Genomic DNA, 14,920 nt, shown 5'->3' on the forward strand with positions numbered 1-14,920 from the left:
CTCGGTGACTTCATGAACACCAACAGGTCTCTTCTGAGTTGAATTAGAAGATGCCCTAGGGACAGGCCATTGATAGGTGTTGGCAATGATACTCGCAATCAACTTATAACCTTCTTCATAAGATTTATACAAAAAGGCTCAACCACTTGAGGCATCTAACATATTCATTGAGGAAGGCGCCAATCCATTGTAAAAACTTTCAAGTTGAATACAGATTGGTATGCCATGGTGGGAACATTCTCTAAGCATCTCCTTAAATCTTTCTCAAACATCAAATAGGGATTCATCCTCTCCTTGTCCAAATGATGTTATCTTATTCCTCATTCTAGCATTTTTGGAAGGAGAGAAATACTTGACCAGTAATTTAGCAGCCAAATCATTCCATGTGGCAACGGAATTTGGCTCCAAAGAATTTAACCAACTCTTGGCTCTATCCCTTAGAGAGTATGGAAAGAGCCTCAATCTGAATGCATCATCAGTGACACCAGGAATTTTAAAATTACTAGCAACATCCAGGAAGTGTTTCAAGTGCAAATGAGGATCTTCGTTTCCAAAACCTGAGTGATGGCCAGTAGTTTGCAACATTTGAAACATCATAGGCTTAAATTCAAACTGTTCTGCATCAATTTTATGGTCGTATTATCCTTGTATTTATGGCATTTGGATCAAAGATTGCATAATCTATGATGTTTCTCGCCATATCATTGGAAATGCAAATAATGTCATTGTATGTCATGACAACTTTTGCCTCAGCTTCGTCTTTCACTATTCCTTCTAAATCTGGTAAGACAACAAAAAAGAAGGGAGGGGGACTCCATGACAAATATCCAGTAAGTTGAAATCTCCTTAGTACTCTGAGAGTTCTTGCGGGTTCAGGATCTCCTCTGTAAACTGGATGCAACAACCTGCACATATAACTACTAAGCACATGTCGTGACACCAAAGTACAAGAAACATTAAATGCTTAAATAATAAAAAAATAGTAATGAATACAAAATAAAAATTGTAACTTGGAACTCCCCGGGAACGATGCCAAAAACTTGTTGCTTGAAAATATGTCACATGCATGTATACATGTATGTTTAAAAGTAGCAAGTGATAAAGTGAGGATATCGTACCCACGTGGAGTGAATGTTACTTTGGTTGATTTTATAACAAACTGTCTTTTTAACTCAAGCATGAGCAAAGATAAAAATAATATAAGAATTTCACAAGTTCAACTTTTCTCCTTTAAATCAGATCTAATTCGTGCAAGGTGAGAAAGAAAAAATATCAAGAGAGTATATGTTGAGCTAAGGTCCACTAATGCTAAAGAAGAAAATATGTGTTTATGATGTGCAGTGTCGTGCCAAGAAAGGTTGGAGTGATCTGGAGGTTCATTTCTACAACATCAAAGCATGCATTTCTAGGGAAAGGGAATGAATCTCTAAGTCACACTTATAACCTTAAAATATACTTGTTTGTATTCTGAAATCCCTTATAGTTGTAGTTTCTTATCTCTAAGTGAACTAATCAAGTGAATATCTCTATCTTACTCTTTTCAAATGCTTTTATTATGAAATCCACTTGTTGTTGGATTTCTCACAACAACAAGCTATTATCTTTTTCTAAGTTTACCACTCAAAGAATTAGGTTTATAAGCAAGTTAACACATAATAAAACAAGGCACTAAATAACATATCACTTAACATAAAAACATCATAACTGTAACACCTCAAAATTTGCCCTCCTCTCTTGGGACTAGCTTGAGCATTGCATATCATTTTGTAGGTCATTAGGCATTGCATGTTTGCATATCATGTGGCTACATTGAGCAAGTCATCCTCCTAAGTCTTGATCAGAAGATAAAGAGGTTGAGATGCAAGCTAGGGTTTCATTGAATTGATCACTAATCATCTAAGGATGTGTGGTCCAGATTAGGGTTTTTGATTCTCAAGGAGATTGAGCTTCATCTTGGTTAGAATGATACATCATCATCATCATGGTTTTGCCATCACCAAGAGATTGATCAGATACCTTGAGATTAGGGTTTTGACCACTGGTCAACCCTAATCATCTGCAATTGGGCCAATCAGGGCTTGTGAAGAAGATGGGGTTTTTAGTGGATATGGGGATGATCATATGGTTATATTGAGCTTATGGAAGCTAGGGTTTCATCATTGAGCCATTTCATCAGGAGTTTGAAGCTCAATTTGATCAGTCAAGCTGAAATTCATCTATCAGTCAGAAAAGTCAATTGTGGTCAACTGTGCCTGAATTGATGGATTTGGAGGTGGGAGAGGGTGAGAGACACTTCATTCATGTCTAAACAAGTTTCATTTGACATTTCAAACATCAAGAATGAAGAAAATAAAGTCAGATGAAAACTTTCCAAAAATAGAAAGTGACTTGTAATTGAAAATTGCCAAAAATGGAAAGTTTTTCTCCTCAAAATTACATGTCCAAAAATGCTTCAAATGAAAATTTGTTCAACATGAAAGTTGTAAATCTTGCTCTCACCTTTCCAAAAAGTCCAAGAACATGAATTTCTCATTTGTGGTTGGCAAGTTATGGATTGATCATTGTCCAAAAAAGTTGAATTTCAAAGTGGCATAACTTTTGATTCATGAGGCCAAATTGAGTGAAGTTTCTTTGAGCAAAATTCATTTGACATGAGCTATCATAATCCATCATTACGTTTCATGAAAAATCATCATATAAAAAGTCCATTTTTCAAGTGGACCAATTTTAAAAAGTGGAGGGAAAAAGGTGTTTTTGAGAAATATTCATTATTTTCACTCCATTCCTTTTGCACTAGCTCACATATGCTATTTGTAACTTGCTCAAACCAGAAAATTCTACTGTTGCATTGGTTTTGCATGAGGGAGGATGCATTGGTTAATTGGTCATTTAGCATGAAACTTGCATTTTCACTAATCCATTCCATTAGCACTAATCATGTTTACTAACATCATTAACATAACATATATAAACTAAATTGTAACTGTTTTCTGATTAGCAATAACAGAATTCAGATCTAGATCTGAAAATCACCAAAATTCTCTCAACTTTTCATCTTCACTTTTTTGCAATTTTCTTCACAAACCTAGCATTGTTCTTCATCAATCCTTCATTCTTGAGCATTGAGGAAGCTAATTGGAGCAAGAACCAGTGGAATTGAAGCTGATTTTGGAACTGTTCAAGTGAGGTGCATCCATGGCAATTTGAGATTTCATCAAGTTCGTGTACAATCAACATCCAATCTTTGTTCCATTCACTTCCACAAGCATCATAGAAGTTCTGTTTTCACATTTCGAAGCCTAATACACGCGAATTCATCACTGTGCTCAAATCAAGGTGATTTTTCGAATCCAATAATTCTTGAAATTGATTGATGATTTGGATAGATCTTTCTTAGTAGAAAATTCTACAATTCGTTTCACTAAATTTGGTTAAGAAATGAGAGAGTTATGTTGATTTGAACTTTCATGCATGATTATGTTTGGCTTCGATTCTCTTAATTTAGGAAGAATTAGGACAAAATAATTTGAGATTCATGATGTGCTTGGAAAGACCTTTCCATTGATATATGGTTTTTCCAATTTGGTTGAGATTTGTTCTTGAGCCTATGAGTGTATGAAGAACATGAAGAACACTTTAAAATTTTCCAGAAACTTGAGCTAGATCCAAAATTCGCTTACTGTACCTGCTCTAACGTGTTTGCGCGCTCATTTTTAAACCGTGACCAGCTTCGATTCCGTGTGGAGACATTTCCACTTTTGGCTTTTGATATTTATTTCAACCATGTACACATGATTCCACATGCTTGTTCATCATTTTTTATTTTTTCTCAACATTAGAAAATCCATATCTCATTCAATTTTTGTCCAAATAATGTGAGATTTTCTATGGAATGATCCCTGTAGTCTCTACTATTTTTTGGTTATTTTTAATAAAATTGTGAACGTGTAATTTTTGGAATGGCCTAGGGTTTGTATGAACATGTGTTTGCTTGCACCTTGCTTGGTATTTTGATCATGAAATGATGATGCTTAATTAGAAATTCTTGAAATTTTGCATGCTTATTCTAGAGACCTTAATGGACATTTTGGTATATAGTTTGTAATTTTTGAGTTCCTGTATTGAGAGATATGACATGATCATTAGAGGTGTGACAATTTGTGTCACACCATGTTTTGCTGGACTTCATGAATTTTTTTACCATGCCATATGGACTTGAAATGACCTGAAACTATGCATGTTGATACTTCTGGATGTTAGGTTCACATGTGAATTTTTCTGGAATCTTTGGATGTGTTTCCAATTTGATTGAAAATTTCCTTTCTGTTTGACCAAATGTGGAGTTTTTGTGAGTCATGATTTTAGATGTTTTGTGAAATTCTGGATATGTATTGGATGGACCTGAAATTTTGTGGAGTGTTTGTAGACACATTAAGGTTTGCCATGGTTTTGGTTTGGTGCATTTATGATGTTCCTACACTGTTTTATGCTTGCTTGAAGTTGATACATGAAATTGTGCTTTGTTTGGACTTGCATGAGCATGCTTTAACTTGATGAATTTAATTGACTTGCTTCCCATTGTCCAATTGATCTGAAATTTGGTGTGATTGACATGTAATGAATTCTGTTTATCTGTGAATTTTTTGGAGATTTATTGAATTGTTTTGGATTGAGTTTGGATTGATGCATTCTGTTTGGTCCAATGAGCTTCTAAGTGACATGCTTTGCACTATTTCTTTCATGAAATGATAATGGTTGATGATATGAGCATGAGACCAATTGGACATGATTCTAAATTGATTGAACTTGATTTTTGATAATTTTCATGTTCTGTTTTGAATTTTTGATCCTGTTGGACCCTAGGCTTTGTCCTAGGGGTTTGCTTCTCATGATTGAGTTGTGTTTTCAGGACAAAAGGCAAATGGAATGGAGGAATTAATGCACTTGGCTTAAGTTGCTCATTTGAATGATGTTGATTAACATTAATTTTGTTTTGTAGGGGGTTTCTAATTCATTTGTGTTGAGCATTGGCTTATGCTTTGCTTGATGCATTGCTTGTGTATAGTTAACTGTGTGACTTTTAACTTGTCTGTTTAACTGTTTGAGCTGAGTACTGATTATGCTAGATTGATTTCAGGTACATTAGTTGCTATAGTTCCTTGTGAACTCGCTTGTGCTGCTGCTTGGTTGTGTAAACCAATTAAGGTAGAATCACTAACTCCATGTAGTCTGGAAGACCTGGCCTGTTACTTGGCCAGGCACCTGTCTGAAGTCCTCCTTAAGAGGCGATGTTTGTGCTTGTTTATTTTTGTCCCCAAGCAGGAAAAGACCTTTGTTAAGGCAATTGGCAGACACAAGAGGTGTGTAATCCACCTCCTGCTAATCTGTTGAGTCGTCCCTTGGCTCACATTACGTGTTGATGCCTTGTGGATCCTAACCCAATATCCATGTACAGTTGTACAGTTGAGTCAGTGTCATAAGTGTAGAAGGGTTCCCACTTTCTGGACCCACACTTCATTGTCTGAAGCTCTCCCTAGCCAGGGATAAGAGCTGTGAGGCACACCCCTCACTCCCATTTCATCTGGCTTCACCCTGACTCTCAATGTCAGGGTTAAGAGCTAACATCACCCTGATACAGTTGACTTGCTTTGGCAGTCTAACCCTTGTTTGAGCCACCTCTGTTTGGATATAGTGTGTGCTATTTGTGATTGTTTGCTTTGATTGATTTGCCTGTTTAGGATTAGCTTGTTGCCTGTGCAAGTTAGGATAGAAACCATAACTTAGGGATGATATGCATGATAACATCTAGGCTCGAGTCCAGCTCCCTAGTAGTGTGTCTCCCTTTGTATCTGGTTAGAATTTCTTTCCCGTTCAGGGGAACTACGTCGCCCTGATCCTCATACCAGATGAGGTACGTAGGCAGGAGACCGTGCGAGGTCTCTCTGGGCACCCTTTTTCTTTTTTGTGTGCGTTTGCTCAGCAGTTGCTAGGCTTGAGTGCCTGACTCCTTAGTAACTTGTTGTTGTCTGTTCCCTCTTGTGTGTCTGGATATGGATGTAAGACCAGCGATTGGCTGTCCGTATCCTGATTGTGTTTGTTTGGTTCGAAAGCCGATGTAAGTCCAGCGATTGGCGTTCGGGTTCCAAGTTTGCCTGTGTTTGTGTGTGTCCTGTTTGGCGTGCGTGAGCCGAACTACGGCAGCTCTGATTCTCGTTCCAGACGAGATACGTAGGCATAGGATGCGATATCCTAGCGAGCCCTCTCCCCTTTTCCTCCACCTGTGTTGTTTCAGTGTGTGTGTGATGTTTATTTTAGCAACCTTAACCTATCTTTTGAGCGTGGATCCCGTCGAGTACGACGGATGCGTAGGGGTGCTAATATCTTCCCTTCGCATAACCGACTCCCGATCCCATTCTCTTTGGTCGCGAGACTATGCTTTTTCCAGGTTTACTTCGAGCGTTTCCTTTCCCTCTTTTGGGATAAATAACGCACGGTGGCGGCTCTGTGTTGTTTTGTTTTAGCCCGCCGGTTGTTTTTCGCGGATGCGACAATAACATTAATTTCCCATATGCTCAACATACAAAAGGTTTAGCTCATGATGAGCTGAGTACAAACTACATACATAATTCTCAAAAGATACATTCTTAAATAAATACTGAAGAAGAAATGCAAATCTAAGAGTAACTTGAAGACTTCTTGAGATGAATAATTAGTAAGAGATGACTCCAGTCGCGCCAGGGCTCAACAGTTGGTACATGTAATGGTGAGAAGAAGAAACTCTATCTTTTCTCTCCACTTAACCTAACATTATTATATTATATAATATGATTGTGAATAATTTTAAACTCTTTTCTCAATCTTCATCAAGGTCTATTTATAAGTCTTCACTAGGGTTTCTTGAGATGTCTTGGATCATGGGCCAAAAATAAGGAAATCAAATTAAGCCAATTACATGAATCAGCGCCTTCACATCATTCTCTCTACTTAGCAAGCAAGGAATAAGGTACAAGGGAAAATTGTGGGAGACAAGGCATCTTGTGACAGACTACCACCGCATGATGCAGACGACGTTGTTCTTTCTTGTAGAGTGCGCAAAGTAGTGGTTATACTATTGTATCATCTTTGTCTTCTAGCGCCCTTTGATCATATCCACTTGATTCAAATGAATTTTCTTCAATACAAAGCATAGATTTCCTCCAATACATGAGTCCTTCTACGTTTTCCCTAGAAACTCAATTGATTACTCCATTTTCCCTCTTTGGTTGAGTTCACCTTTTTGCCTCATCTTGCGCTCCAATTTGCTGACCACTGCAGTTTTGCCTTAGCTCGGCATAATTAATCTTAAATCAAGCAACAAACACGTCAAACCAACAAAAGGGAGCACATATTGTGCTCCAGCCTTAATTACTATAAAACAATCAAAATGAACTAAAAATAACAACTTAAGATGCAATAACTCACAAAATAGTGGGTTATCAATGCCTTTGAGCTTATTGCTGAGATGACCCTCCGTGCGAAGGAGGATCGAAAAACTCTTCGTATGGAGGTCGAAGTTCATGTCAAGGCCCTGAAGACTCTTAAAGACGAGGTGGTTATCCTGAAGATGACGCTTCATGATTCCCTCCAACGGACTACGAAAGATGTGTCTGGGGTCCGCGATCAGGTTGTGGAACAGGAAAAGAGGTTATGCCCCGCTGCTCTGACTCATGTTGAAGAGTTAAACCTTTTGTAGACTTCTCCAGAGGGGACTCAAGATGGTGGTCACAATACTTAAACCTCAGATGCCTCAGCTTGATCACTTCTTTTTCTTTGTATTATCTTATATGTGTTTGTAATATTTTCCAGGCCATTGTGCCTTGGATGTAATAATTGATATTAATTTAAATATTTTACCTTTGTGATTTATGTATTATTTAGCTTTGAATTTTGTACTTCTCTCCATTTTATTGTTGTTGTCCTACTGCAACTTTGGTTGTTTGTGAGTTTTGTAACACCATGGTTCACTTGATATCCCTGCAATGAAAGGTTTATGGGCCATCGGGCCTTGTCGGTGTTCACTGATGAGTTGTAAGTTTGCACCTTGACATATATATGCAAAGAGTTGCTTGCTCTAGGTGTGGGAACCCTGATTGCTTGTCTTTAGGAGGGAAAGAGACGTCTCGTTGCGACGAGGAACTTAATGTGCTCTTCGCACTTTCCTAATTTAGCACATTGAAGGTCATTAGCTACCATTTTAATGCAAAAAAATTCATCAATTAATTATCAATACAAATGATTTTGTAATTTCAACTTGTATTTTACATAAAATCTGAACAAAAAAATAATAAAAGTGATAATGACACAATTTGTATCATTATAGAAAAAGTTCTATAATTTATTTTTTAAAAAATAAATTATCATACAAAATAGTAATATAGTAATCAGTACTGTTAAGAAATGTGGTTGAACCTAACTCAACCCTACAAAATCGGTTGGTAGAGTGAGGACATCCTCCACTTATAAACACATGTTCAGGCCATATATTGTCCGATGTGAGACTCTTAACACACACCCTCACGCCCAGGACTGGACATCTAGAACGTGGAATTAAATTGTTGATGGTCCGATAACGGAAAACATAATAAGTGGCCCACCGAATCTTAAACGAAGCTCTGCTACCATGTTAAGAAATGTGGTTAAGCCTAACTAAACCCTACAAAATCGATTGGTAGAGTGAAGACTGCCCCACTTATAAACACATGTTCAGACCATATATTGTCCGATGTGGGACTCTTAACAAGTACAATGTATTCTATTTTGATGTCCAGTTTTATATTCAAATAACATCATTGTTTTATGTTTAATAGAGACTATATTCAAAATTCAAAGATCATAATTCTATAGAAACTAAAGACATTTAACTTTTTAATTTATAATTCCATTTTATATAAAGTTTTCAAAGATGATATTGGCACAAAAGACATACCACTATTTTTCTTTTTTTACTAAAATAATGCTACAATAAAGTAAGCACCGAGTTTTTTCTTTGGCTAATAAATTAATTCACCATATAAACCTTTGAATCCCAGGCTCATGATCCCAATGAAATGGCCGAAACAAAAACATTAACATTGTAAAGATATTGACCCCAATATATATCATCCCTGTAAGAAGCCAGTGTGGATCATCCCTTATGTTACAGTGAAGCACCAAGAAATAGAATGGTATGGTGTAATATCTGAACTCTATGAGTGGAGCTGGTACAAGAACAGCAGATGTAGCCAAGAAGAATGCTAATATCCATAATTTACTTCTAACTTTACCTGTTTGAGAAAAGCCGATTGTTATAATCCCGCAAGCAATTGAACGAAACAAAATACTTAGTTTGGAAATGAACTAACCCAACATATGGATGATTGAAAGCCATGAATACATGTAAACTGGGACCAGAAGATATCTAATTGACCAGTGAGCCATGATTATTTTCCTCCAGAGATAGAAAGGGTAATGTCGGTTATCAGCAAGAAGGTATGGATGTGCTACACTGTAAAAACCAATTGAAAGGCACTCAGCAAAATAATTGACATTAATACGTCTTAGAATGCATCATAAGTATTAATTTTCTTGTATTAGAGATTTAGATTAAGTTGAGCTTCGTGAGTAAGTGTTGTGAGAATAATGTAACATGCATGCAATAATAGAATATTAGAATAAAATTCTTTTGGAAATATGACTGAACTCATCAGAATATGCACTTCATTATTGAAACATGAAAATAGAGATTCTGCTTGATACTTAGTTGGTGATATGAGTCAGATGTAACCTGAAAATGTGTACAGACAAAATGCCAGCAATAAGGGCCAGGAACATCTGAATGTAACTAAGGGGCCTACTTCTCCAAAATGACTGAAACATGTCCACAGCATGGGTGAAAGTGAAATGCATGGGAGCCTGAGCCAAAACAGAAACTAAACCAAAATATAGTATCTGAGCAAAATGTGGGGAAACAGCATGTGCTTCTTTTGCACCTGTGTTGTCAGTAAGATATGTTAGAAAGAGGGTCTTATGGGCCAAAATTATCACAAGGGATAACAAGAAAAAGAATGTTACCCAGAACAATACTTCCATTCCAATACACAAATAAAAGAAAGGCTATCAACACCATAAGATAGGGGCTAAATGAAATTAAAAGCTCCAACTTCATTTGCCATATTGTTAGAAGGACTACCCAAATTTCATCAAACAAATCTGCAAAATAATATTTTTATGTGTATGAGCATAAAAGAGATCTTGTTTTCTTATGTATGAGCATAAAAAAAATTATTTTCTTATGTATATGAGCATAAAAGAGACCTTGCGGTTTTCAAGCAAACCTGAAGAGAAGGAAGGAGAAGATGCACTTATCCTAGGCAAAGAGTACTCGGAAGTATTTACAGTTTTAACAGACTTTCTCCTTTTAAGATTTAAACCCTTTGCACTTGTACCAGTAACATATGTGAAATCATGCTCAACTGATACATCTGAGTTGGCTGTTCTTGCATTGCCCTTTCCAGGCATCTGAGAAATATCTATTATACCAATGCATGCAACAAAAAGCACCCATATAATATTTGTTTGTCGAACAACAACTGCAAAGGCTCCAACCTACATAAACAATATTGGATGTGTTATTGCTACTCTATAAAATAGAATTATATATATATATATATATATATATATATATATATATATATATATATATATATATATATATATATATATATATAAAGTTTTTTTAACGTGTTCCAAATCATAGTCTTTGAATTTAATCTAATCTAATGGTTAATTAAATAAAAAAGCTAATTTAACCATTAGATTAGATTCAATTCAAAGGCTATGATTTGGAGTAAGTTAAAAAAATTTATTCTTAAAGTAAGTTGATCCCCCAAAAAAAAAAATATATATATATATATATATATATATATATATATATATATATATATATATATGCTGCAGTGCTAAAGGTGAAATAGTCTACACTTAGTAAGTGTCTAGACCTGCTTATCAACATACATAAAAAGGGAAAGAAGAAAAATTGACTTAAAAGTTTATAGTCTAGACTAGAAGCAAACATACAGCAGAAAAAAGATAGAAAAGATCCATTTCAACTAAGAATAGCAATGAAAATAAAACTAATTCAGATAATATAAAAATTAGTTTTTAAAGAGTTTTTTCTGGATTCAGATGAACACGAGCAATTAACAAAGTATATCTTGAATATACTGGGTTTTTCAATATAGATAAGAATAAAATTTTCCCCTAGTTATATGTACAAATGCATCTTAATAAGAAACAAACAAGGTCTGTGGCTCCGTGCAGTAAGTATGTTCAGTAACAAATATCAAGTTATAATTATTAGGCATCTGTATCTGTAATCACATGATATTAATATAAATGAACTTTAAAAAAACAATATATACACCAACACCAACACCAGCACCAAGTTAAATCTAGATATTACTTTATATACATGTTTGCAACATAAAAGTCTAAATATACCTTACCAATGCACTTAACCAGTAATTCTTTTTCAAACTTGCAAGATACATAGCCAGCACAGCAGTAACGGATGCAACATCCGTGTAATAAAGAAAAGTGAAGAACCAGTGAAGGGGGTACAAGGATAGGACAGCTGCATGAAGCATTGCCTTTCTGTCACCGAGAGTTGGTGTCAAGTGAATAATGATGTCATATAGAATTATGCTGCATGTGATTGCTAAGACACCATTGATTGATCGAAGAAAGGAAGCAGAGCACACATCCAAAAATGATGAAGCAGCTTCTACACAGTATAAGCCTGGAAACAAAGAAGCAATATAGGCAAGTGAAAGATAGTACCTGCAAAAGTTTTTATATTGGAAAGATCAACAGTGGTAATTGATACTACAATATTAGGTTTATGCTACATTACAATGATAATTTGAACAATCTAGGTAAAATTGTTTAAGTTAACTCAAATTCCCGATCTTCAAATTTAAGCAGTAGTTCAAATATTATCTTCTAGCAGAGCCAGAAAGTCATAGAGTTTCGCAAACATTCAGAACTTTTAATTATTCAATATGGCCCAGGTTATTTCCCAGATGTGTATTATGTATTACTACTTCAACTTAACTGTATATTCATTAAGTAACCTTATAGATGTTTCCATTTGTATGATTATTCATTTATTAATCATTCTACAGTTGGATCAAACAAAAAACCATCCAGTTATAAATTGCTACATTAAGAGTTTTCTTTCATCACAAGAGTGCTTAATATATTCCTACAACTGCTTCCTTTCCAAGTGCTTACATGAGATATATTCAGTACACCATCACAAAAAGTCAAACTAATATATAGTTTAATGAACTGAAAATTCTGCACGAGCCACAAATTGGTATGGTATCCACTATCTAGTTAGCTGTTTCTGAATGATTTCATATTTTCTGTTCTTCATCCTATGATGTGTTCTTTCTATTCCCTTTTTCATTTCATCATAATAAGCAGATTTTTTATTTTTGAATTAAGTCTACGAGAATCGAACCTAAGCCTTTCAATTTCAAGCAAGGTGCTTTGTTCATTACCAGCTGAGCTAACATCTAAAGGCAGTTTACTATAGAAAATCTCTGTTAATTACCGAAAAAGAAGTATAATATAAGCTATTGAGATCAAATGTTTCGTAAAGAGATAGCAGAACATACAGGCCAGGAGGGGTGGTAATCATAGGGTCCCAACTTCCAAAATTTCCCTTACAGTACTGCTGAGCCTGTGGTATATGAAATATCTCATCCTGCAAATCATGGATATCAGTTATAAAGTTACAACGAATGAATGGTAAAATTATTCAGAGTCACTTTAAATATCAACAACTGTCTATTCCCAAGTAAATAAACTTTTTCTTACCATATATGGCTCAGTAACTATGCGATTGACCATTATGGTGATAGGAACAACCCATGAGCTCACTATTGCTGCAAGAGCTAGTTTACCCATTTCCCCTCTCTATCTTCGACGATAACAGTACCAGGATAACTACAACTCTATGTGTCAAAAAGTGCACATCAAGGTCGCGTGCAAGTGCAACAGCTAAGCCTTAGCATGCTCAACCTGAACTGTCAAGCAAAAATCCTTCCATGAATAACCAACAAGGAAAACAAACTAATCTAAAACTTGTTACAGTAAAGAAGTTAGAGAAGCAAGCTGAATGTAAATTCACGAGGATTAGTCTTCCTAAAAACAGGTGGAAAATAAAGTCAAATAAACTCCTGAAAACCTATTACTATTTAAACCCGGGAAAACAACTGTGTTTATATTTAGACGGACAACTGAGTTCTCCACAAAAGAGCCAACTTGAAATATCACAAAACATGTTATATTATATGCTAACGACTAGTGTTGTCTACCGTGGATTTCAAAAAGTAGTGGTTTGTTCAAACTACGCTACATTACAATGCTATAGCTGCTATTTGACAACACTTTGTATTAAATCACACAACTATAGCGCAGTTATTTTCACTATTTGACAACACTGCAAATAACTAACTAACCAAGCATCATTGTTGAGGGAAACTAAAATGGCAACATATCCACTCAACATCAACAACAATAATTCATCCATAATTCAGGTTTAATAATAATTAACCATAATATAATTAATTAATAATTTATTATGTCAATCCATAATTGATTAATTAAATAATTAATCTAACAAATTAAGCATTAAGAAATAGCATAATAAACAAAATTCAGGCAGGTATAAAGAAATTGAAGAGGAATAACACTAGAAAATAACAGATCAAGAAAATTTGTACAGAAAATTATAACATTTCCAATCGACATTTGAAGGTAGTGTACTAGCTTTCATTCAACAATCATCGTACTAAACTTTAGGTATATTGAATTAAATCGAGCGATTATTCATCAATTTGCATATTACTTACTACAAAATTGAAATTTCAAAAACTGTGCTAGGAAGCATTATTGAGCTGGATCGCATCCTCGCGAGCACACTAAAAGATGGTAAGAAAATTCCGTAAAAATAAATAAAGAGGAAAACCTGGTTTTAGGGAGGCCGGCGACTAACTCCGCCTAAGTATTCCGGCAGGCTTTTCGTTTACCGGCGGCCAATTGAGCTCAGTGTGACGGCAGCTTGTTTCTGAGATGGAGGGGCAAAAGCGGAAGTGAACGACGGGCCTCTCCAAAACAAAGAAGATTGGGCTTGGTGTTAGAGAGGCATGGTTTGTAAATAAATTAAATATTATTAAATTATATAATAATAACAAAAATTTATGAAAATAAATAGAATTTTCTTTATCAAATAATTTAATGGTTAGAATTCACAAACAAATAATATATCATAGATTTCAATTTAAATTTATATTATTTAATCTCTAAATAACTATTAACTGAATTAATTTAACCGAATAAAATAAAATCAAATAGTATAATTTGTTTTCATCTGGTATGATTTTTATTATTTTTATTAATTTATTTTTATTTAATTATATCAACAAAATAATTATGTAAATATAATAATTGTTAATAAATAATTATAAGACTAAGAGTAATTGTTTTCCAACATTTATTCACTTCCGCTAAAACTATCTATCACCATTTCAAGAAGGAAAATGATAATTGGACACCAATTTTTGGGAGAAGGTGTTCGTGTTTTCAAGTGTATTGTGTATTTTTGGAATCCGTGTAAATGTATAATGTCAAAAAGGAAGTGAGAGATAAAGATAATAGTATACTGTGTCAAATAAATGAATATTCAAATAGAACACTTTTTTTCACAATCACATATCAATAGAGAAAATTGTTATAAATAATTCAGATTTAAAAGTGGTAAGACTCATATGTAAAAGCTTTTGAGGTTATTGTTTTGGAAGCGGTGCTTAGTTTATGAACTTTTAGTATTAGTTTC

The 14,920-nt window shown here is 34.8% G+C and overlaps 1 protein-coding gene and 1 non-coding gene across 3 annotated transcripts; one reads left to right on the forward strand and one right to left on the reverse strand.

The window, feature by feature from the left end:
* Nucleotides 1-220: 220 nt before the first annotated feature.
* On the forward strand, nt 221-327 carry LOC127133895 (small nucleolar RNA R71). Its single transcript, XR_007807697.1, has one exon. It is a non-coding gene; the product is annotated as a small nucleolar RNA R71 (small nucleolar RNA).
* An 8,620-nt stretch (nt 328-8,947) lies between these two features.
* LOC127127640 (dol-P-Glc:Glc(2)Man(9)GlcNAc(2)-PP-Dol alpha-1,2-glucosyltransferase) lies at nt 8,948-14,236 on the reverse strand. Of its 2 annotated transcripts, none has more exons than XM_051056901.1 (9): nt 14,054-14,236; nt 12,901-13,104; nt 12,699-12,787; nt 11,523-11,856; nt 10,353-10,623; nt 10,090-10,227; nt 9,803-10,007; nt 9,381-9,523; nt 8,948-9,302 (listed from the first exon to the last, which is right to left on the reverse strand). In XM_051056901.1, the coding sequence occupies exons 2-9, from the start codon at nt 12,988-12,990 to the stop codon at nt 9,043-9,045; spliced, it is 1,530 nt and encodes a 509-aa protein (XP_050912858.1). In that variant the 5' UTR covers nt 12,991-13,104; nt 14,054-14,236; the 3' UTR covers nt 8,948-9,042. The 2 variants fall into 2 exon arrangements, with proteins under 2 accessions (XP_050912858.1, XP_050912857.1); XM_051056900.1 differs by having other exon boundaries at nt 12,901-13,109.
* Nucleotides 14,237-14,920: the final 684 nt, after the last annotated feature.

This window comes from Lathyrus oleraceus, chromosome 3 (assembly GCF_024323335.1).
Source record: "Lathyrus oleraceus cultivar Zhongwan6 chromosome 3, CAAS_Psat_ZW6_1.0, whole genome shotgun sequence".
In the NCBI taxonomy this organism is placed as follows: Eukaryota; Viridiplantae; Streptophyta; class Magnoliopsida; order Fabales; family Fabaceae; genus Lathyrus; species Lathyrus oleraceus.

Excerpts from the sequence above, each read along its gene's own strand:
- LOC127127640 (XM_051056901.1), bottom strand. The coding sequence starts at position 12,990 with ATGGGTAAACTAGCTCTTGCAGCAATAGTGAGCTCATGGGTTGTTCCT. Across the intron at positions 10,624-11,522 it reads ATTACTGGTTAAGTGCATTG|GTTGGAGCCTTTGCAGTTGT; the intron begins GTAAGGTATATT and ends TTGTTTATGTAG. Across the intron at positions 9,524-9,802 it reads TTGTCTGTACACATTTTCAG|TGTAGCACATCCATACCTTC; the intron begins GTTACATCTGAC and ends TGGTTTTTACAG.